This window comes from Calliphora vicina, chromosome 2, assembly GCF_958450345.1.
Source record: "Calliphora vicina chromosome 2, idCalVici1.1, whole genome shotgun sequence".
Classification (NCBI taxonomy): Eukaryota; Metazoa; Arthropoda; class Insecta; order Diptera; family Calliphoridae; genus Calliphora; species Calliphora vicina.
Window position 1 is genome coordinate 55,657,089 of NC_088781.1, and position 24,550 is coordinate 55,681,638.

Genomic DNA, 24,550 nt, shown 5'->3' on the forward strand with positions numbered 1-24,550 from the left:
TTTTTTTTTTGGCTTTGTATGTGTAATGAAAGCTTTCTTGGTTTGAATTTTATTCATTATAAAATCTATGAACTTGTGTCCTTAAAGGTTTAGTTTTGTGTTTTCTTTTGGCTCGTTAAAACGTAAAAATGTTGTCCTGAACGATATTATCCGTAAACGTCGGTTATATACAGACAGACATATACACATACATTGCTACAAATACATATATGTATGTATGTAGTTGCATGAGTGTTTTGATATAAGTGTATGTGTGTGAAGTGCGTGTGTTTTGGTATAAAATATTTAAATATTATTACTATTACTACAACAACTTTTAACTTGTAGACGCACTGGGATACTCCACTTCAATTACGTGATTAAAAGAAAAATAACAACAAAAAAAAATACACAAGAAAACCAAGTTATTGAAAATATTTCGTGGTTATTGTAAGGACATACACCGGAAGTGTTTATAGTTACGTATGGTTTCTATTCTATATATTTTTATTATTTCAAGCTGTGATTATATAGACGAAATTGTAAAAAACAGACACACGGATGGACCTACATTCTTAGAAACTTAGTCAGACAGACAAATGTTTGTCTTTGTGGTTTTTGCTATCTATTGTTTCTTATACAATCCTTTGGCCGAGCAATAGTACTTCGAAATCCATGACAAATTCAAGTGCGTGTGTTTGTATGTATTAAAATTTAACCCATTTTTCTGGTGTGTTGGTGTTAAAGAAAAATGTTGGAAACAAAAATTTTAAATATTTATAAATATTATGAAACTTAAGCAAAAACGCGCAAATCTCTTAAAAACAATATTTAAATATTAAATGTCTAGAACAAAAAAAAAGAAGAATTTTTTACAAATATTTGTTATATGTTTTTCTTTCCATTTTCAACATGTACAGTGATTATCTTCAATTTCCCTAGGCTTTTCATTCATTTTTATTTTCTTCATCACATGTGTATTTTCATTCTTTTGTCTTCCTATCATGTGTTTTTCATGTTCAGCTCTTTGTTCTACTCCTCCTTTACCTGTGCTTTAAGTTTTCATTTATTGTTTGCCAAAAAGTATGCAATATAATATTATTTTCAACACGCATTATAAAGAGAGTATGTGTGTGTGAGTGTTTGTGTGTAGTATCAACGAGCGTGTGTGCAGAGTAGTAAAATAGTTAATTATTTGTTAATGGTACCATTTCCAGTATAAATAATAACAAATTCATTATTATTGCGTGGTTAGGAACGTGCAATACTTTTTTTTCAGTTATATTAACTTATAAGGGCGCAATCGTCAATAATTTTTATTAGATGTAATAGAAATAACTCGAATGATTTAAATCCATTGTATAGTTTGAGTAGTTTCAAGCTTTCAGTCGATTGAATTTGACATCCTCCAATTGAAATACAGAATTAATTTAGTTTATAAAGCCAACCAACCAATGATAACTGGCCTATTTAGGTCCCTAATCTGGTTCCTTTGTGAAAAACGACTAGAAGCATATTTCGGCTCTAAACTCTGGATCTTTGCCAATCAGTGAATCCATCTTCAAAATATCCACTTTCAATAAATGGAGGTGGTGCAGATTACTCCTCGTCCTCAATATGGCTATTTCAACAGAAGTTATCAAACTGTGCTCCGCAAGCCAGCCACCATATCCCGTAGCCAAAGGTTCGATAGAATTAATTCCATTTACGAAATCAAAATAAAATTTTAATTCATACACCCAATAATTCAACGATGAATTAATTCTATTTAAATAAAAGTCTTTGATTGAAGCTAAAGAATTAGATGTTGGGAATGGATTTATGGAAAGAATGGCAGATATTTTTTAATTCCGCATTAAGATTTTAGTAAATTAGGCTCTAATTGAATTAATTAATTCAAAGCTCTGTGCGGAGCAGATCTCATAGAATCCCCATTAAAGCCGCCAACTGAACACCAAACAAGAAGTCGTTTCACTGACTAGAACCGTAGTTAGCCGCTACCTAGAATAGCACCAGGTTGGAATATCTCTTTGTCAAATTAAGAGCCACACGACATGGCTTTCATGAACTAATCTAGATGTCATGTAAATATTCAACAGATAGAAATTTAATCGGATTTTTACTGCCAGGTTGTATCCGTATATTCGCCTATATTAGCTCTTTATGGTTGACATGTGAGCCTAAATCAGTCGGTCCTGGGATAACTTTTATGGGTTCTATCTTATTTTACAAGAGCCCAATACCTTTCCACAGGCCAAAGTACTGCGCAGTTGGATAAATTTGCCTCCAGCTGTAAAAAGTGGTACTTTTTTTTATAAAATTTTACATCAATTTATTCGCTCGTTATTTTGTTTCTAATTTCTTTACCGAATTGCGATTAGGAACTTTCTGAACTTTATACGTTTTCAACCCAGCATTAGCTTTGGCTCTGCGCACGAAATAATTAGAATATTTAACTTTAGCAGCTACTTTTCTGATAAAAGTCTTCGATGCTCTTCGAAAGAGTTGTACGAACTCTTTTGCCTTGCCAATATCTGTTAGACCTCTTTTCTTCCTGATTCAGGTTTGCTTTCAATGTTCAAGTCTTTCTTATACTGTTTAATGACTTTGGAATCAGTATAACGATGAATCTTCTGATCTTTTGCAATTTTTTTTAAAAGTTCATATTGGATTTTTTGCAAAGATTTAATTATTTTTTCATGTACTTTTTTTTCGCTGTCCATTTTTATCGAAATCATAGTTCAACTGTGAATGATTTAGAAAAGATAATCAGGGCTATTCCTTTTCTTACTTTCACCATTCACCGTATTTTTGGAAGCATAATTTCAACAATATTTATATTAAATAAAGTTACTAAAATTATATAATTAAGGTTAAACAAAATCAAGTGTAAACATTTATAATTAGAAATGCTGAGGTAATTACATAATATTGTTGTAATTATGGTTCCAAAAATACGGTGAATGGTGAAAGTGAGAACACGAATAGCCCGGAATATCTGATATATTTTTAAAAGCTAAAGTGATTAAAAAACAAGTATGAGAGCTTTATAATATACCCTTCACCAAATTATACTTTAAAATGCAAATTTTAAATATATTTTTTTTTAAATTTTGTAATGAAAGAAAAATTTCTGACAAAAAAATTATTTGGTGAAAAATAATTCCGGTTAAAAAATATTTTTCACGATTTTGACCCATTGCAGGTCCAACTTACTATACATCGTTGCAATGGTCTTCGAAATATCTATCATTAGATATCCATATTGCCTATATTAATGACTTAGTAATCCAGATATAGATCAAAAATAGGCCAAAAATCGAGGTTGTTCCGTTTTTTCCTTATATCTCACCCATTTTTGTTCCATTTTCCCGATTTTAAATAGCAACCGAGGCAGGAGAATTCCCGATATATTGATGTATCAATCAGGTTTGTAAGTTATTTGGGGGCTACGGAAAGTTGATTTCAACATACTGAAGGACAGACGGACATGGCTATATCGACTCCCCAAACTTTGTGGGTCGCAAATGAAAAATGTAGAAATTACAAATGGAATGGAAAACTTATAATAATGTAGTAATAATAATTTGTTGGACCAAGGATAAGTTTTGGCTAGAACAGTGTTTATAAGTATTTTCTGATTCACTCGTTATAAGAGATTTATGCATATTTAAGTGGTTATATGAAGTGGATCTAATATGGAAACTATGATCAAATATGAAACAATCTTCACAAAATTTGGTACGTTGATTTCTATGCATGTGAGGGTTGTGTATGCCTTATAAGAGATTTATGCATGTTTAAGTCTTTTTCGGAAGAGGACCTTATATGAGAGCAATGACCATTTATGGACCCATCTTCACAAAATTTTGTACGGCAATTTCAATATATATTATGATTATTTATGTCGCATTTCAGATTGATAATGGTGTTTTTAAGATATGGTCATTTGCTGGGGTCACGAACGTACGTTCGTACGCTTTTGATGTCCAAAAAATATAGAAAACCAAACATTTCCCAACATTATTTTTGCGATAATTGTTAGCTACGACGAGGTTTTATGTAGTGCTCGACGAGGAGATTCTAAATGTTCAATTTTTTTAAATCGTAACACAAACGAAGTAATAGGATCATTTTACAAATTTAACATACCCGAGGTGTCCTACTTTGGGCTCCTGGTGGACTCATGAGGTCCAAATTCAAAACTTAAATTCGACTACACTACCTCTTTGCGCATGTGAAATTTCATTCAAATCGGCGTACGGGTTTAGAAGTTACAGATTTATTTTTTATTCTCATACCACTGTGGGTCGTCGAAAGTGATATTGAGGATGATATTTATAATGATTACATTGAAATAGATGAAGGCCTGGATCTTTAAATATATGTATATGTATAAGTGATGTTATTAACCGCGTACGTAAGTGTTGCAAAATATTTAATAAATCGAATGATAAACTCAAATATTGCAAACTAACGTTTTGTTGCAAGAAAACATCTTTGTCTAACATGGTAATAAACTTTTTGCGTATTTGTAAATGCGTCAATCATACACTGCCTGACTTCAAATTAGCCACGTTCACTGACAATGATATCAAACTTTAGACAGATTCCCTTTATTGTGTAATTCCCCAAGACCACTTTATTAAGCAAAGATTCGGCAACGTTGATAGAGCTTAATATATAATACAATTTGTTATAAATAATTTAGAAATAGTGAATAATTAATTTACTACAGAATTAGTTACTCAATTTAAAACCCGAATAAATGAACGACATAAAAAAGTTCTTAATACGTTTATATTGTATTTAAATTCAGGATCATGTCCAACTAGCTTAATATTTTTAAAGCATAGTTCCAAAACGGAAACTAAAGGGTTTGCTAGTCAATTGTTTGCTGATCAGAATATTTCTGTTGAAAATTTAATGATGGACTTTGTTTTCGAATGTTTTTTAACATTATCAATACTTGAATTCTTAACTTTAATGTTATTTTTTGTTTTCTTTACCAATAAAATATTAAAAAACCGATATCAAAACTTCATTCTTTACTTTTTTTAAAAAAATTAAGTTATTCGAATAATTCGATTAATTTTAAACGTGTGATCGAATTATTTGAACAAGTTAAAATCTCTTATTCGAATTATTCGTTTTATTCGAACAAGAGAAAAATCGAATAATTCGAATACCCTAGTTCCGATAGCCTTGGTATGGATATTACAGCAAAAAAACGAAAATATCCCATTTTTCAATACTTTTTTGGAAATTGCGGGATTCCTGACTACAAATTTCAAAAAAAAATTTCATTAAAGAATATTTATAAATAAAAATTTTATTTCAATTTGAAAAATTTGTATCTATGCAAAAACTCAATAAAAAGCATTTTTGTCATATTTTTCAAAAAAGTATTCCATGAATTTTGTAATTGTCAAAAGTTATATACATTATTGAAAAGTAGACAAAATCTATCCATTGATATATAACATGTCTACCTTGTGTTTTTACGTGGCAAATTAATTAGGGAAAACTTAACAACTCGCTGAGAATTTACCTAGCACTGCTATTTACGTTCATAAAAATTGTGGTATGTAGGCGACATGATTTTTTATGAATTTCTATGTTAGGTAAACTATCTGCGAGTTGTTAAGTTTTTCCTAATTAATTTGCCGAATGACGAATTATTCGTTATTCGAAAATGGCCATTTTTAAATTGTTCGAATAATTATTCGTAAGAAATTATTCGATTAATCGAACGATCATTAGTCGAATGAATACCCTAGTAGATACCCACATAAATTAAACATTTATGACCGAAAAGTCCAATTTTGGGAGGACATTTGTATGGGGGATAGGTGAAATAATGGATCGATTTCAGCCAGTTTCAATATGCTTCGTCCTTGGGCTGAAAAAATTATATGTACCAAATTATATCGAAATATCAGCAATAAAATACAATGATTATCAACATTTTATTTTTCAATCCTGGTTGACTAATCGTAGGAAATGTCCATATATGGGATTTATGGTCAAATTTGGACCGATCCAAACAAAATTCAGGTTTTTCTCGTACATACAATATCTCACCGAGTACCAAAAATGAAAGCCAAAGAAAATATATAGTTTGTAATTAAAATCTTTATTAAAATGATTAAATATGTTTGGGTAATTTAGCATACTTATTATTATCTGCAGTAATCAGTTGATTTGAATATTTGCGATATTACACTTTAATTGTGGTACAAAAAATCTTCCAATTTATTAGCATTTGCAGAACATAGGAGGAACTCGTCGTCTATGGTGTTAAAATATTTCCTGATGGTCAATTTCTTTTTACTATTGCCTGTATTTATATTTGTAAGACTTATGTTCCTAGAGCTCCATATTATTAGCATATTTTGATATTTTTAAATCGTCTCACATCAACCCCTTTTTAAATACATCGGTTTCCAACCAAATCTTCCGAATGGAAGTCAAAAGCTGCAGCTGGTATTTTATGAAACATAACTGGAGGTAAACGTAAGCTACGGCGATTGTTATATGCTTCCTTTTCAGGAGAAATAAATATGCAGTCGATAAATATTAAAGTTTGCTCATTATCAACAATTTTAGGACTTAACGGCTTTATTGAGTTGTTATTCATCATCATGGCAACGTTTATATTGTTCTTATCCATGATGTCCCCATTTCTGAAGAATCTCATAACATCGCCTTTTGTGTCCAATTCATTATTTAAGCGTTCTGCTATAATTTCAGTAAAATACTCGGATGAATGGAATACATCATATGCACCTGCTGTGTCGTTATCCAAAATAACTGGAACCAGTTGATCAAATTTGATACCTAAACAAGGGATAATTTGTACTGGGTCATATAATGGAACTTCGCCTATGAAAGTTCCCACAAAGTTTACACAATCGATAGTGGCAAATGCATTTAAGTGATCGGTCAAATCGAAATAGAATTCCAAAAGCGAAAATAATGACTCGTGTCGTTTGCCAACATTTGTTAAAAGATATTCACGAATTTCCACATTTGGTTCATTTGAACTCAATTCCGATTTCGTCTGAGTATTTTCGAAATGATCAGTTGATAATTCAATTAAATTTTCAGAAAACTCTCTCACATGGTTGGGTGCAGCAACCTCGTATTTGGGTATAAATGCGCAATACTTTTCTATTATATCCAATTTTAAATCATCATGATACTTCATTTTATATGCAGCCATCAGTAAAAAGTAGAGGTTACTGAAAACTTTTGATTGGTATTTGCTATTCTGAACGTCACACATTTCTTCCATAAGTTGCTTAAATGTACTAACATTGTATAGTCCCTGGAAGTCTTCAATGGTGATGTAGTATTTTTTAGCTTTTGTTTTTAGTCTATATTTGAGAAAGTCAATTCCAGACCCGCTAAACTCCATGATTTCTGAAGGATTAATTTTTTATAAGTATTATCTGAAATAATTAATTAAGAAACATGTTAGTTTATGTATGTATAGCTTTATTTTTATTAATGTATACATTTTATATGCAAAAAAGGATAAGTTTTTTTATTATTATTATGTTATACCCTGTGTTACATTGAGAAAATTTCATCTAAGACCCAACAAAGTATATATTTTCTTAATCCTTATGAAATTCAAAGTCGATTGAGCTATGACTGTCTGTATAAAACCAAAATACACAAACAATCTTAGCAGGATTTCAAAAAAATGTTTCTCATTGTCCTAAGCTGTTTGGAAAACCAGAGTTATGACCAAAAATGTTCGTTCCATGATTCCGAGCCTTCTGTATCAGTATCTATACAAAATTCAGCAAAAATAAATTTCCTGTTAAAAGAAATCTAAAACGAAACCGACCGGTTTTCAATTTTTTAAAACTGAAACAGAGATTTTTCTTGGCCCGCAAGAGTGCCTCAGAGCATGCATTACAAAACAGCAGTTATCTCAAAAATTAATTATAATTTTATTTTTAAATTTAACGGTGACTTCAGTTACAGAAGGTCGAAATGCATTCTGACTTTTAGTTTTTGTTCTGTCAGCTGTTTTATGAGTGATGTGAAATTTTGTGTGTAATTTTTTTCTATTTAATTCAAAGTTTTACTAACTTTTATGCCCGATCTATTCGAAATATTTGCTTTTAAAAGGTAAGATATTATTTTTTTAGTCTATGAATTTGTAAATGTTAAACAATTAACAAAAAGTGTGTTGAGAACACAAAAACTAAGGGGTGCCTCAGGGCACTGTTGCGGATAAATTTATCGGTGTTTTATATTTCATAGTTTCTTACTTTTTGTCATATTTTTTGTTATATAAAAAAAAATTACAGGAATGGCAGATAGAGACCGCAGTCGGATTAAATTATTCGCCTTTACCCATGATCAGTTAGTACTCCACAAGAAGATCCACTGCCATGAAGTTTAAAAGTTTGTGATAAATCAAAACATCCAGTTAATGACATCAAAAAGATGGTTCAAACTATGCTAAAAGTCGCAACCACAGTGTGTTTGCTCAAAATGCGATCTTCCGCTCAAATGCCAAAAAATTTTTTTATGAGTATCATCGTAGAAAGTAAAACATATTTCCTTACTTTTTGTATATTTTTCATTAGTTTTTCAATAAAATCGTATCATAATTAATGTTTACATCTTATTGTTTTTTACACCTAAACCGGCAACAATGCCCTGAGGCACTCTTTACATTTTTTCACTTGGTTCCTAAATTTAATTTGTAAATTAGTTTCTGCTGGCCTAAGGTTGCTATTTAAATTCGGCAAAATCGGCCAAAAAAAATGGTGAGATAAAGGGTGGTCCATTTAAAAAAATTGGGTTGATCAGATGAGGTACTGCCGAGCCAGTCGTGGTAGTCCTATGAATGATAGTGTGTTCCAAATGACAAAGTTCAACCTTTCCAATAAAACCAGAAATTTGAAAAAAAAAATCAGTACTTTCAAAATTTAAAACTTTAAATGCCACAGCATGTAGAAGCAAAAACCACGACTACCACGATACTTTAACTATTTTCGATCTTTATCTGGATTCCAATTTTCGATTTTTATACCCTTCACCATGAGTGGCAAGGGTACATATAATTTTGTCATTCCGTTTGTAATTTCTACTTTTTTCATTTGCGACCCCACAACGTATATATATTTTGGATCGTTATTAGGGTATTCAATCGGTTAACCGTTAATCGGTTAACCGATTAATTTTGGTCGGTTAACTGTTCGAATAATTCAAAATTGCCGATTTTCACCGAAATTTCTTTTTTTTGCACTTTAACATAATTTTTTTGTTTTTAATTTTCCATTTTAATTCAAATACAAATGTCAAAGTAAAATTACATATTTTTTCGAACATTTAAGACATATGTTTAGTTAATATTATAATAACCAGGGCAACCAAAAATATGCAATATCATATTTTTTGCTGTGCGTCGTATAAACATATGAGTTAGTATTTATCCGTTTCAGACAATTTTAAGAATTTTGGCATCGATCTGTTAGCGCATATTTTTGCATATTTTGCCCTTTACTGCATATTTTGCGTTTTATAGCATATTTTTGCATATTTAACTCATAACTGCATATTTTTGTTGGATATTTTCTTTTATTTTCCTATATAATTTTATTGTTTGTATTGTAATTTTTCATTTCTATATTTTACTATTTGGTTAAGGTCCAATGATAATTGGCCTAAGTTGCTTAAATAAAAAATAGAGTACCAATAATCGCTTATATTCACAGAGTTTTCGTTGATTTAAGGGAGCTTAGTTTTCATATATTTCAATTAAATTAAAAATATACACACAAATATTCAAATTTAACAAATAGTAAAAATACGTAAAAAATTAAAAGAAAATTCCAAAATTGTATGTTATTATGGGCAACTTCTTAAAAAATTGTTGGATACATTTAAAAGAAGGAATTTTAGTCAGCTTGAGATTGAGACAGTTTGGACATTAATAGTTTACCACTAATGTAAAATTAAACAAGTATTGAACAGACGTTCAGAATATTAAGATCTATCGAAAATCTCGCGTTCAAAACCCGTTGATATATTTACACAACTTGTAAACAAATTTATTAAGAAATCGTTAAAAAAGAATATACGTGGATATCGATAAACGATACAATGGATGAGAAAGGAAGAAACATAGGAAATGTCACGGTATTTTGAGCCCCAGTGATAAAACTTGAACAAAACGTTTTTGTAATTGCCGCAGTCTTAAATAGAACTAATCATTCCACTATTGTAAGGCTCTTTTATAATTCTATTTAAATTTTAGAAGCCGAATTCAGATGTTAATATAGATACATGATGAATGCTCCAAAATCCTTTGCAATTTTTTACCAAAACAGAGGTTTTGAAACATTATTCAAATGATAAAAAAGCTTTTAAAGCTTCATATAGAATATAAACATTTGGAGAAACTTATTGGGTACATCCTCAGTAGAGTTCCTATAAACATTGGGACACATTGATTGAGAATGTAAAATATTATGCCACTAATTACTAAAAAAAGTTTGAAGTATTAAGCAGTTTAAAAGATGAGACAAATCAATTGATTACGATTGTCTAAGAAACTCGGAAATCTAAAACAAAGATTTAGTTAAAAAATTTTAGAACTTAAGTAAACACATAGTAATTTATTTCTAAATATAATAAAATTAATTGAATATTTCCATGTAGTGCCAGATTCCCTAAAATCGATATTTAATCCTATAATAACCAATTTTAATTTATGATAATATTTTATTTACTTCATATACATATATTTTTTTAATGAAATTTTGAAATCAAACAGTAACCAACTATTTTTAAGTGCATATTTTTTTATATTTTAAGAGCATATTTTTCGTTTTTAAGTGCATATTTTATGCGCATAAAACACTTTTTTTAGAGCATATTTTTGGTTGCCCTGATAATAACTGATATATTTAATTTACATGTAATTGTCGGATGAGAACATAATAATAGACGAAACTGGAGAAACTACTGAAACGAGTTTTTATCACAACTTATCGAAATTATTAAAAGTATTTAAAATCTAAAAAGTCCCAAAAGGACTCCAATGGTATAATGGAGGATTTTATATGCTTAGAAAAAACTAAAAAAATAACTGACAAATTGGATATTCTTTATCTTACTTCGATTTCTCCAACATCTACAATCAGCGTGAGAGTTTTTTCTAAGTCGAGTTTTATTAAAACTAAAGAAAATTATTTACTTTTTGGTTGAATTTTTATGTTTTGTTTATTTTTTATGTTTTTGTTCTTTTTATTAATAAAATACTTCAATAAGTACACAAAATTCGTGATTTAGTTTCAGTTTAACATTTAAATATAAATTATTCGGTTAATCGAATAATTTAAAATTAACCGATTATTAACCGATTAAATCTAAACCCCGATTAATTATTTGCTCGATTAAACCAGAAACCCGATTAATTGAATACCCTAATCGTTATAGATAGTCGATATAGACATATCCGTCTGTATGTTGATATCAACTTTCCGTAGCCCCCAAATCAATACATCGGGAATTCTTCCGGCTCGGTTGCTATTTAAAATCGAAAAAATCGGCCCACAAATGACTGAGATAAAAGGAAAAAACCGGGACAACCTCAATTTTTGCCCCATTTTTTATCTACAATCTGGATTACTAAGTCATTAATATAGACAATATGGATATCTAATGATAGATATTTCAAAGTCCATTGCAGCGATGTATGTAAAACCATAGTAAGTTGGACCTACAATGGGTCAAAATCGGAAAAAATATTTGTTAACCCGAATTTTTTTTTTCACCAAAAATTTTTTTTCACTAAATATTAAAAAAAAAAAATTTAAAAACTAAAATTTTTTTTTTTAAATTTCAAAATTAAAAAAACAATTTTGAAAAAAATAAATTTTGTTTACCTAAAAATATTTAAAAATTTTTTTTGTTAAAGTATAATTTGGTGAAGTGTATATAAGATTCGGCACAGCCGAATATAGCTCTCTTAGTTGTTTTTAATTTCATTTATTTTTTCTTTACTTCAACATTGAGATACTATGCTATCTATTACAAAAATAATAGAAACAAGTAAGAGAGACATGTTCGGCCTTCACCAAATTGTATTTTAAAATACAAATAAAAAAATCGAGTTAAAACAAATTCTTTCTGATTTTGACCCAGCAACAATTTGTTCATAAAAATATTTACTTGTTTTTATAAAAAAAAATATCAAAATATTGTTTTTCAAAAATTGTTCTTTATAAATTTTTTTTTACTAAAAATTAATTTCAACAAATAAAATGTTTTTCACTGAAAAATTGATTTACACCAAAAAAAAAAATTTAAACAAAAATTGTATACCCGGTAAATTTTAACCAAATTGTTAAAATTTTAAAAAAACTATCCAATTTGTAAAGTTCAGATCCACCTGATTTCTAATACATATTTTGACCACTTATTTTGTATATAAATATTAAAAATTAGCCGCTCTGGTTACTTTGTATTTGATTATTATTAAACTTTTTTTATTATAATTGTTATTTCCAAGAATATTTACTTATTGGAAAGCTTTGACTGCACAGTCCGATAATGCAAACTAAACTACTGACAAAATGAAAAAGTACTAATGCAATTTCATGCTCAAACAACTGAAAACAGACGACTATAAACAAATACGAAGTGAGTCATATACTTGTTTTATTTGCTTGCTAATCAAAAAATTTCTCAAAGCTAAAAAATAACAATACACTACCATAATGGGGAGGGTATATTGGATTTGTGCAGATGTTTTGTAAGGTGCAAAAATATTAAACCAAGTAATGACCGTATGTGTAAAAATTTTAATAAAACTACAGGTCGTAATTGCAAAGATAATTCCACGAAATCTGACACAAATTTTTTTTATTTTAAGGTCTTGAATTTAATTAGAATAGGAGCCATGCAACTGCCCAACTGAATATATTTAAATATGGGGGATTTCACGTCAAGTGAACCAACTTTTAAAATCGATGTCTTCCGATCGGGATGAAATTTACACCAAGGTTAGACCCACTCGCATCCCACTACGAGACCAAAAAGCTCTTAAAGGAATAGACCTAAGCTTTCTTTTGAGCAAAAAAAAATTTTACAAAAGGGCCCCTTTTGAAAAAAGTTCGATTTTGCCAAAATTTTGCTATATATCCCAATCGCATCCCACTAAGCGGCCAAATAGATCTTAAAAGACTAGACCCAAGCTTTCTTTTGAGAGAAAAAAATTTTAAAAAAGGGCCCATTTTGGAAAAAAAGTTCGATTTTGAAAAAAAGTGAAAAATTGCATGTTTTGAGTTACAAAACTTTTATTTTGAAAGATATCCCAGTCGCATCCCACTAAGCCACCAAATAGGTCTGAAAAGAAAATATCCAAGTTTTCTTTTGAGCAAAAAAGAAAAATTAAAAAAGGGTCCATTTTGAAAAAAAAAGTCAACAAAGTTTTTGATTTTGCAAAAAAAGTCAAAAATTGCATGTGTTGAGTTACAAAACATTTTTTTTGATAGATATAAAACTCGCATCCCACTAAGCGACCAAATAGGTCTTCAAGGAAAATATCTAAGCTTTATTTTAAGAAAAAAAGGCCCATTTTGAAAAAAAAGTCAAAAAAGTTTTTTTTTAAATTTTTTTTTTTAAAGATTGAAGAAATATCTATCTAAACTATTTGGAACACATTTTGCTAAGAACAATAGGTAATAAGTTACATGGATGAGACAAATCACATGTTTGGACAAAATGTAAAATTTTGACCCCCTCTAAGTCAGAGAGTTCTGGACCGATCTTGGTGAAAATTACTATCCAATAGGTCTAACCTTGGTGTAAATTTCATTCCGATCGGAAGACATCGATTTTAAAAGTTGGTTCACTTGACATGAAATCCCCCATATATTTAATTAATAAATTATAAATATCGTTAGTATCAGAATAATATTCCCAAGAAGTAAGTTGTTTCCGAATTCAAATAAATTCTATTAATTATTAGACTCCTTTCCGAAAATCACTTTAAACTCTCATTAATTTCACCATGAGTGGCAAGGGTATACATATATACGTTTGTCATTCCGTTTGTAATTTCTACATTTTTCATTTGCGACCTTAGAAAGTATTTCTGGATCGTTCTAGATAGCCAAGTCGATATAGCCATGTCGGTCTGCCCGTCTGTATGTTGAAATCAACTTTCCGTAGCACCCAAATATCTTACAAACATGATTCATACATTAATATATTGGGATTTCTTCCGGTTCGTTTGCTATTTAAAATCGACTAAATCGGTCCACAAATGGCTGTGATATAAGTAAAAACCCGGGACAACCTTGATTTTTGGTCTATTTTTTATCTATATCTGGATTACTAAGTCATAAATGTAGACAATATTAGATGTATATAAGGCTATAGTAAATTGGACCTAAAATGGGTCAAAATCGGGAAAAATATTTTTTAACCCGAATTTTTTTTTACAAAAATTTTTTTTCACAAATAAATTAATTTTTTTTTTTTAAATTTAAAAAAAAATTGTAAAACTATTTCAAATTTGTATTTTAAAGTATAATTTGGTATATATTTTTGGTATATTTGGTATTTGGTATATATAATTTGGGGTATATAAGATTCGTCACAGAATATAGCCCTCTTAATTGTTTTCTTATCAAATGGAAACATAGTTTTCTGGGAATAACATGAACCACAATGTATTTTAGTCGATAATCAAATGCTAATTTAATCAAGTAAGAGAGCTATATTCGGATATGCCGAATCTTATATATCATTCACCAAATTATACTTTAAAATCCATTCTTTTTATACCCTACACCACCATAGTGGGGTGGGTATAATGCGTTTGTGCAGATGTTTGTAATGCCCAAAAATATTAGTCTAACACCCTCCTTAAAGTATACCGATCGACTTAGACTCACTGAGACGATTAATCGATGGCGTCCGTCCGTCTGGCTGGTTGTCTGTCCATGTAAACTTTGTGCGCATAGTACAGGTCGCAATTTAGAAATTATTTCGATCAAATTTGGTGCATATAATTTGTTCCGCCCAAGGACCAAGCCTATTGAAACTGGCTGAAATCGGTCCACAATTTCACCTAGCCCCCATACAATGTCCTCCCGAAATTGGACTTTATCGGCCATAAATGTTTAATTTATATATGTATCTCTACAAATTTCGCTCCAAATAAGTTTTATATATGCGAAATTCATGTCACCAAATTTTGTTAGGATCGGTCCATAATTGGTCATAGCTCCCATATAAGACCCACTCACGAATATAAATTATTGATATTTTAAAGGAAAAATGTTTTTGCTCATTTAATCAGTGTAGGGTATTATATGGTCGGGCTTGACCGACCATACTTTCTTACTTGTTTTTTTTTAATTTCAAAAAAAATTTAAAGACATAAATATGATAAAAATATTTGGGGTATTCAAACGGTCTGCTATTAGGTCATATTGTCATAATGTCCTAATATATTAATTTAGTTTAAAGAAATTTTTGTTGTGTTTCAAACAAAAAAATTGTAAACTATTAAGACTTTTTGAACTACGTTTATTGTTTTGTCATAAAATAAACCCAAGAATTTGTTTAAATTTTAAACTAAAATAATATATTAGGACATTATGACAATATGACCTAATAGCAGACTGTATGAATACCCCAAATATTTCTAAAACTACACTATAAGTATAAATTGAACGAAATGAAATAAATACATGTCTGCCTTATGAAAGCAAGTATAATGGGTGTATGACTTAACCCTTTAATGCATATTGTTGCCAATTGTCCACATTCCAGTTCCAATTAATTTTAGACGAATATAAGCTTGATACTAATACAGATTCTAATTCAGAAAAATCAAGTGGAGTACGAAAAGTTTCAGCTAACGAAATTCTAAATCAAACTAAAGCTAAAGGAATTATAATAAATAAAAATCAACTAAATATTTGATAATTTATAGAAAAATAAAAGTAAAAATCATGCATTTTAGGGTTAAAAATGCGGGATTTACAAGAGATGGCGTATCTTTTGAACGCGGTTTTTGTTTTTAATAACTCAATGTCATTTTGAAGGGTACATATCTGTCATTTATTCTCTCAAACATTATCGTGTAAACACAATTTTTGTTGTTGTTTCGAATGTGTCGAATTTTGTGCCAACAAAGCGTCATATGCGGGAAGTTTCGCTTTACTTCTTTAATTTGAAAAACTATGCGATTGCTCACCCGAAGCGTAAGAGATCGTATGTGAAGCGCGACCAAATGGTCGAATCGACACCAAAGCCTAATATGGTAATGCTCTGTATTTGGTGGGACCAAAAGAGTGCTGAAATCTGGCCAGACCATCACAGGGAACCTGTACCGAATGCATGATACCGTAATATTCCATCATGACAACACTCTTCCGCATATTGAAATACCTGTTAAAAACTATTTAGAAGGAAGTGGTTGGGAAGTTTTGCCTAACCCGCCTTATAGTACAGACCTTGCCCCGTCCGACTACTATTTTTTTTCGATCGATGCAGAACACTTTCTCCATATTCCCAGAAAGATGGGAAAAGGTCATAGCTAACCATGGCCATTAGGGTGGCCCTTAATAAACGAAAGTTGGATTTTGGCCATTCTCACCCCCTAGTTTGGTGAACATTGGTAAAAAAAATTATCCTGAAAAAATTTTAAGTAAATCGGTTGGGGTTAAGACGTGCCGCAAGCCCTCTGAAGTTTTGAGATGCATTTACAAGGTTAAAAAAATGCATTTTTTCAGTTTTTGTAAAAATTTTGCCATTAAAAAATTACTTTTGCAATTTAATTTAAAAGAATGGAAATGTGTACGTAATTGTCGTTCTAATGAAACATAAAAAACCCAAATTGGTCAAAAATGTTAATGTTATTAAAAATTCGCCAGGCCATTAACGTGTCTAAGGCAACTAGAACCAGAAATGTAGGAACAAAATTAACATATTTTGATAAATATCAAAATAAAAGCTACTTTTTACTTAAAATATGTATATATTTACTTGTATATGAGTTTTTATCTTCGTAGGATACCGTTAACCTATTCTTAGGTATGAACAAAAAAATAAACATTTTTTAACGGCAGTTTCAAAACTCCATTTTCAAATTTTTAAAAATTTTGTTAAACAAATTTCAGAATTTTTTGATCCTCTCATTGGGATTTATTGAGAATATAATAGGGAATAAAAATATGAAAAAATTATGAAAATATCTCTTATAGTTTTTCCGTACCTGCGATTTAAATTTTGACATTTTCTAGAAATACCAATTATTTGTCCATTTTATGGCGAATGAGATCTATTTCCTTACTCTTATGAATTTTAAGTAAAACCAATTCAGAATATTATAGTCCAGATAATTCTAAATAAACTCTGAAAGTTTTACTAAAATTAGAAAACGTTAACCCTTAAATCGTGAAGGTCAAATGTCAAAATTTTCAATACTTGGAATTTCTAATTTAAAGATAGCGGAATGTTATTTATTTTTGGGTCGATTTTAATGAAACTTAAGAGAAATATAACATGAAGTCTAGTATTTATAATAATAGAACAAAAATGGAAATTATCCCATAAATGGCACTTGTGGTTAAAATAGTAAATAGTTAATTTTAAAAAAATTCTGAAATTTGTTTAACATAATTTTTAAAAATTTTAAAATGGAGTTTTGAAACTGCTAAAGTAATTTTTGAATGGCAAAATTTTTACAAAAACTGAAAAAAATGCATTTTTTCACCTTGTAAATGCATCTCAAAACTTCAGAGGGCTTGCGGCACGTCTTAACCCCAATCGATTTACCTAAAACTTTTTCAGGGTGATTTTTTTACTAATGTTCACCAACTTTCGTGTATTAAGGGCCACCCTAATGGTCACACAATAATACATAAAATCAAATGAAATAAAAAACAAAACTGTTATACAAAAATGTTTCTATAGAAAAAGCTTTTATACTGTTATACATAAATTTTCAGTTGAATTCAATGTTATACACAATTTTTTCGATATAAAAAAATGTTATGCAGACAATTTTATCTCGAGTAACACAAATAAATGGCAAACAAAATAAATAGTTTGTAAATAATTTCTTTATTAAAATGATTAATTATGTTTGGTTAATACTTATTTGTATAATATCATCAATTGATGTTTCGAGTACATTTGTATTATATTTGTTATATTGCACATTAACTCTTTGATATTTTTTTAATGGTATTTTTAAACACGTCGCATTGCAGCCAACTCCTCCGAATAGAAGTCAAATGCAGCAGCAGGTATTTTATCAAACCAAACTGGAGGTAAACGTAAGCTACGCCAATTGTTATATGTTTCCTTTTCTGGCGAAATAAATATGCTGTCGATAAATAATAAAGTTTGACCTTTAGCAACAATTTCAGGACTTATCCTCACTATTGACATGTTATTCATCAGCATGGCAACGGTTATATTTTTCTTATCCTTGATGTCCCCATTTTTGAAGAATCTCATAACATCGCCCTTTGTGTCCAATTCATTATTTAAGCGTTCTGCTATAATTTCAGTAAAATTCTCGGATGAACGGAATACACAATGCCGACCTGCTGTGTCGTTAAGCAAAACAACTGGAACTACTTTATCAAATTTGATACCTAAACAAGGGATAGAATCTATGGGGCTATACAATGGAACTTCGCCTATGAAAGTTCCCACAAAGTTTACACAATCGATAGTGGCAAATGCATTCAAGTGATCGGTCAAATCGAAATAGAATTCCAAAAGCGAAAATAATAACTCGTGTCGTGTGCCAACATTTGTTGAAAGATATTCACGAAGGTGCACATTTGGTTTTCTATAATCAGTTGATGTTCCAGTAAAATTTTCGCTAAACTTTCTCACATAGTTGGGTGCAGCAACCTCGTATTTGAGTATAAATGCGCAAAACTTTTCTATTAAATCGAATTTTAAATCAGCAGCATACTTCCTTTCATATGCAGCCGTCAGCTGATTGTAGATGAAATGGAAAACTTCTGAATTGTATTTGCTATTCTGAGCATCAAAATGTATGTCCAAAAAATCCTGAAATTCACCAACAGTATTGAAACGAAAGAACTCATCAATGGTGATATGGTATGGTGATATATTATTTCTAATATCTCTTGTTCTTAGTGTATATTGGAGACATTCATCAGGATCATTCATTCTTTATACGTTTAATCTGAAATAATTAATTAAAAAACATGTTAGTTTATTTATAACTATATTTTTATTAATGTATACATTTTATGTACAAAAAAAGGATAAGACTTTTATTTTTATACCCTCCATCAATTAATAATAATTTCGTGTGTAACATTAAAAAATACTCATCTAACTTAGCAGGGTTTCAACAAAAATTTGGTATTGAAAATCATTATTTTTATAGTTCTAATAGTTCAATAGTGATGATTTTATGAACCTTTTCCGGAAATCCTTAAATTAAAGTTTTAATAGAGCTTTCTGTCACTTTCTTCGAACTGGTAGTCCAAATCCGTTTAAAATCTAACACACTTTTGGACACCATTTTTATGCTCTTCAATTCTTTTTTAACAAGAGCCCAATATCTCTCCACTGGCCCTAGTTTCAGGCCTCTCTTGGTACAAATACCATATCAAGGCGAATTTATATACAAGGTGGTGTCGGTGGCGAATTCAGGCAAATACGAGCGAATTCATGCATTTTTTATATATGGACTTTGACATTCAAAACCACTCTCTCATTGTTTCGAATGTCAAACTCCATATATACAAAATGCATGAATTCGCTCGAATTTTCCTGAATTCGCCACCGACACCACCTTGTACATAAATTCGCCTTCTACCATATTATAAAGCAGACATCGGCTGAGAGTAAAACTGCCTTTGCACACTAACACCACTTTGCGTTTTTTGAGTAGCGCTCTCTGGCATTCAGTGCACTGATACAAAGGTTTGTAAGAATGATTTCTTTTAATTTTTTTTTTGCCAATAAAACCAGAGAGCTCTTAAGGTGGCTCTTTGCCGATGTCTGTTATAAAGGGTAATCGAATGATTCGATTTTTCTCTAGTTCGAATAAAACGAATAAGAGATTTTAATTTGTTCGAATAATTCGATCACACGTTTAAAATTAATCGAATTATTCGAATAATTTAAATTTTTTAAAAAAGTAAAGAATGAAGTTTTGATGTCGGTTTTTTAATATTTTATTGTTATTATGTTATAATGTTAAAAAACATTCGAAAACAAAGTCCATCATTAAATTTTCATCAGAAATATTCTGATCAGATTCCCTCCCGAACAATCTACAAAACAATTGACTAGCAAACCCTTTAGATTCCGTTTTGGAGCTATGCTTTATAAAATATGAGCTAGTTGGTAGTGTTCTGTCGTCCGTCCCGTACACACGCGTTTTTTATTCTGTCCGCAAATAAGTGTCGTAATCCGTGTATTACTCAAAATATTGTTACGTTTTAACCTTTTCAATACGTTTGGTTTATTTCCTTTAAATAAACCGGATACTTTTGATTGCAAATAAAAGCCGTTCAGTAGTTTGAAAATTGTAACAACTCTTTATTTATTTAAAATGTGCAAAAACAGAATTAAATAGTCACTTCACAACGCCTCTTGGCTTCGCCAATCGAATCATACAACCACAGAAGGCCAATATGTTGAGTTAATCGCGGCTCACAATCACCTTGCGCAACTAGTGAATGAACCAACACATATCTCATGTTGTTGGTGCCCAACATAACACCCTCGACCTTTTTCTAACTTCACACCCTGACAAGTATGAAGTAGATGTTTCTGCACCTCTTGGAAATTCGGATCATTGCACCGGCATTTTAATTGCAAGCTCTGTTTCATGGAAAATGGTCGAAAACATAATTATGATGGGGATGAAAACCTTCATTCCAACAAAGAAAATTTCGATTAAATCTATGGAAAAGTCCTGGTTTAATCAGAAGTGTAAAACTGCAATCAGATCCAGAGAGGAAGCATTCAGAATATGGCGTGATAACAAAAATGCCGAAACTGTGTCAAAGTGCTGAGGCGTGAAAAATTTCTACACGAGCAACGCCTCCGAGCCAAAGTTCTTGCTGCTCCTCGGGGCAGCAAAAGCTTTTGGTCATTCGTTAAAAGAATAAAGGATAATGCTAGTTCCTCAATTCCTACTCTTATAAAGGATATCCAATCATTCACTGACCCGGTTGATAAAGCTAACATTTTGGCTGAATTATTTGCAAATAATTCGAATTTACAGGAAAGCAATCAACCACTACTCGAGCTTGAAAGAGTATCAGTAACTATGCCGAATATATTCTTTCGCGCTCGCGCAGTTAAAAAGGTTTTAGCGGATCTCAATATAAACAAGTCTCCTGGACCGGCACTGGTCTTGAAGCAGTGTTCTTCGACGCTAGCCCTTCCGTTAGCAAACCTTTTCAGCATATACCGTGGCGGAAAATTTCCTATATGTTGGAAGGTTGCTAATGTAACGCCAATTCCAAAAAAGGGAGAGGCTAACAACCCTGAAAATTATCGCCCCATAGCAATTTGCTCTGCACTTTCCAAAGTAATGGAGAGTATGGTTAACCACCATCTTGTGAAATATCTAGAGTCGAACAATTTACTTAGCGACCAGCAGTACGGCTTTCGTAGAGGACGCTCTACGGGGGACTTGCTTGCCTTCCTATCGGAAAAATGGTGTCGTTCCATTCACCGTTTTCGCGAAAGTAAAGTGGTGGCTCAAGATATTTCTAAGGCGTTCGATAGGGTGTGGCATGGTGCGCTCTTATCAAAACTTATTGCTTTTGGTGTCGGTAACGACTTCTCTCGATTTATATTGAGCTTTCTCAAAGATCGCACTATACGAGTTGTTGTTGATGGGATCTCATCAAATGAGTTCAAGATTAATTCAGGGGTACCGCAAAGCTCCGTTCTTTCTCCTACTCTATTCCTTATTTTCCTAAATGACCTTCTAAGTAAAACTTCCAACCCTATCTATTCTTTTGCAGATGACAGCAACATTTGCCATTCATATTCATTCAACTATAAGCCAAGCCTTTTGGAGATTGGGGCAATGAGGCAAAACATGAATGATACACTTAACCAAGATCTTGTGACAATCTCCGAATGGGGTCATGCGAACAGAGTCGATTTTAATGCACGTAAGACTCAATGTTGTATGTTAACACACAAACGCACGACAGATCATGTTGCTTCATCTGTTTCTATGGGTGGTGTAAATATTAAGGAATCAGAAGCTCTCGATGTTCTAGGCATGAGAATTCAGTGTGATGTTCGCTGGACAAAACATATTTTTCAAGTTTTTTTTTTTAACTTTTTATTTATTTATTGAATCTGCCTATATCATTAGGCTGGACAAAACATATTTTTCAAGTGTCGAAAGAAGTATTCAAGTGTCTCGGTTTTCTAAGACGGTGTAAGAAATACTTCACTTCATCTGATCTCCTTACTATTTACACCACTTATATCCGACCCAAAATGGAATACAACTCTCATGTATGGGCCGGTGCTTCGAAGTATATTTTGGAGTTACTCGACCGCGTACAGGAGAGGGCGAAGGTGCTTATCGGCGACAGTAGGGTATCCAGCTCTATTGATTCTCTGGAGCATCGTCGCAATGTGGGTTGTGTTTCACTGTTCTATCGATACTACAATGGAATGTGTTCTGATGAAATTAGGGAACTTGTTCCCGATACCCGTAGTTTCTTACAAAATACGCGTTCATCAGCGGGGGCACATCCATTCGTGGTCGATTGGTCAGTGGATCGCACAACACACTACAGAGAAAATTCGTTTTTTAGCCGTACCGTCCGTATGTGGAATAAGCCCTCTATCCTCCTTCCCATAACCTATTGTCCTAGTTCCAACACAATGCATTGCATGAGTAGGGGTCATCCCCTGAGTGCTGGTCCAAGCAAAAAAAAAAATAAACGTTATTAAGAACTTTTTTATGTCGTTCATTAATTCGGGTTTTAAATTGAGTAACTAATTCTTTAGTAAATTAATTATTTACTATTTCTAAATTATTTATAACAAATTGTATTATACATCAAGCTCTATCAATGTTGCCGAATCTTTGCTTAATAAAGTGGTCTTGGGAATTACACAATAAAGGGAATCTGTCCAAAGTTTGATATCATTGTCAGTGAAATTTTAAGCAATTTAATTAATTTAAATATATATGTACATTTATTCGTTTTATTCGATTATTCTACATAAAATTGTTCGAATTATTCGTTATTCGAAAATGGCCATTTTTAAATTGTTCGATAATTATTCGATTAATCGAATAATATTATAATTAAAATAGAAGCATCCTCTTTTGTAAACATTCCTTGATGTAAATTTCGGTATTTATAGAACCCTTTTGCCACAACTGCATATTGCTAGCCATACCAATACCTTTTTGGGAAACTTTTCTGTTTTGGGTCCTAAATTAAAATTGTTTTCATTTGTTGAAAAACATTTTTTTTAAGCAAAAATTGTATATCCCCTAGATACCCGGTATATAAAGTTCGTCACAGCCAAATATACTTGTAGCTCTCTTACTTCTTAATTAAAACTTTAGTTTCAACATTTAAAAATAGTTTAAATTAGCCGCTCTTGTTACTTCACCTTATGGATACGCCTTGTTTTAAAATTTACTTTGTTTTCGATTATTATAAAGTTTTTTATTATTGCAATTGTATGTAATTTTAACAAATATTTTCTTATTGGAAAACTTTGACTTGACAGTTCGATAATGCAAAGTAGACTGACTGACTAACTAACTACTTACAAAATGCAAAAATGCAATTTCAAGCTCAAACGAATCTTGTTTTATTTGCTTTTTAATACAAATTTCATAAAATATTTATCAATGCATACAAGTTGCTATAGACCCACATGGTGGGGCATGTTTATTAGGTTTGTGCACATGTTTTGAAACGTGCGTTAACTAATTTAAGTAGATTTAGTGATGACCAGAGCAACCAAAAATATGCTTTAAACATTTTTTTATGCGCATAAAATATACACTTAAAAATTAAAAATATGCTCTTAAAATATAAACAAAATATGTTTATACGACGCACAGTGGGGTCAAATGCCCCTTTTCTACGGATTTATTAATATCTCAACAACAATAATAGCGACGCTCGCTAAATTTTACGTGGGTAGCCCTTAGACCAATCCGCATATTGTAACAAAATTTAAGGGGGAAGTCAATTACCCACCATATAAAACAATTATTAACTGTGCTATATCTATAGAACTATAATAGTTATGCACACTAAATTTGCTGCGGGTAACTCTAAAAACAAACTACACGTTCCGCCAAAATCGGAAGGGTATACGAGGGTGGAATCTGGTTCCCCTCATACAAATGAATTATTAATTCTCCTATATCTATAGAATTGTTTTGAGATGATGTCATTATATTAACTAGAAATGGGAGGTTGAATAATAGAGATCTTTCCCAACTCCTGCCACTAAAAGACTTGCTTTGAAATTTATACAACACTATATTTGAAATGAGACAATGTAA

General features: G+C 31.0%; 2 protein-coding genes and 1 long non-coding RNA gene across 5 annotated transcripts in view; 1 reads left to right on the forward strand and 2 right to left on the reverse strand.

Moving 5' to 3' along the window:
* The window catches only part of LOC135951897 (apoptosis-resistant E3 ubiquitin protein ligase 1), a 152,267-nt gene that overhangs the window by 18,394 nt on the left and 109,323 nt on the right, over positions 1-24,550 (forward strand). The gene's annotated exons all lie outside the window — the stretch shown is intronic.
* LOC135951338 (uncharacterized) lies at positions 6,095-12,621 on the reverse strand. The gene is made up of 2 exons (XR_010575968.1): positions 12,533-12,621; positions 6,095-7,433 (listed from the first exon to the last, which is right to left on the reverse strand). It is a non-coding gene; the product is annotated as an uncharacterized LOC135951338 (long non-coding RNA).
* LOC135952001 (uncharacterized) lies at positions 18,078-23,771 on the reverse strand. 2 transcript variants are annotated; one of them, XM_065501774.1, is made up of 2 exons: positions 23,641-23,771; positions 18,078-19,201 (listed from the first exon to the last, which is right to left on the reverse strand). In XM_065501774.1, the coding sequence occupies exon 2, from the start codon at positions 19,183-19,185 to the stop codon at positions 18,226-18,228; it is 960 nt and encodes a 319-aa protein (XP_065357846.1). In that variant the 5' UTR covers positions 19,186-19,201; positions 23,641-23,771; the 3' UTR covers positions 18,078-18,225. The 2 variants fall into 2 exon arrangements, with proteins under 2 accessions (XP_065357846.1, XP_065357847.1); XM_065501775.1 differs by having other exon boundaries at positions 23,575-23,765.

Coding starts and splice junctions, on each gene's coding strand:
- LOC135952001 (XM_065501774.1), bottom strand. CDS start 19,185: ATGAATGATCCTGATGAATGTCTCCAATATACACTAAGAACAAGAGAT.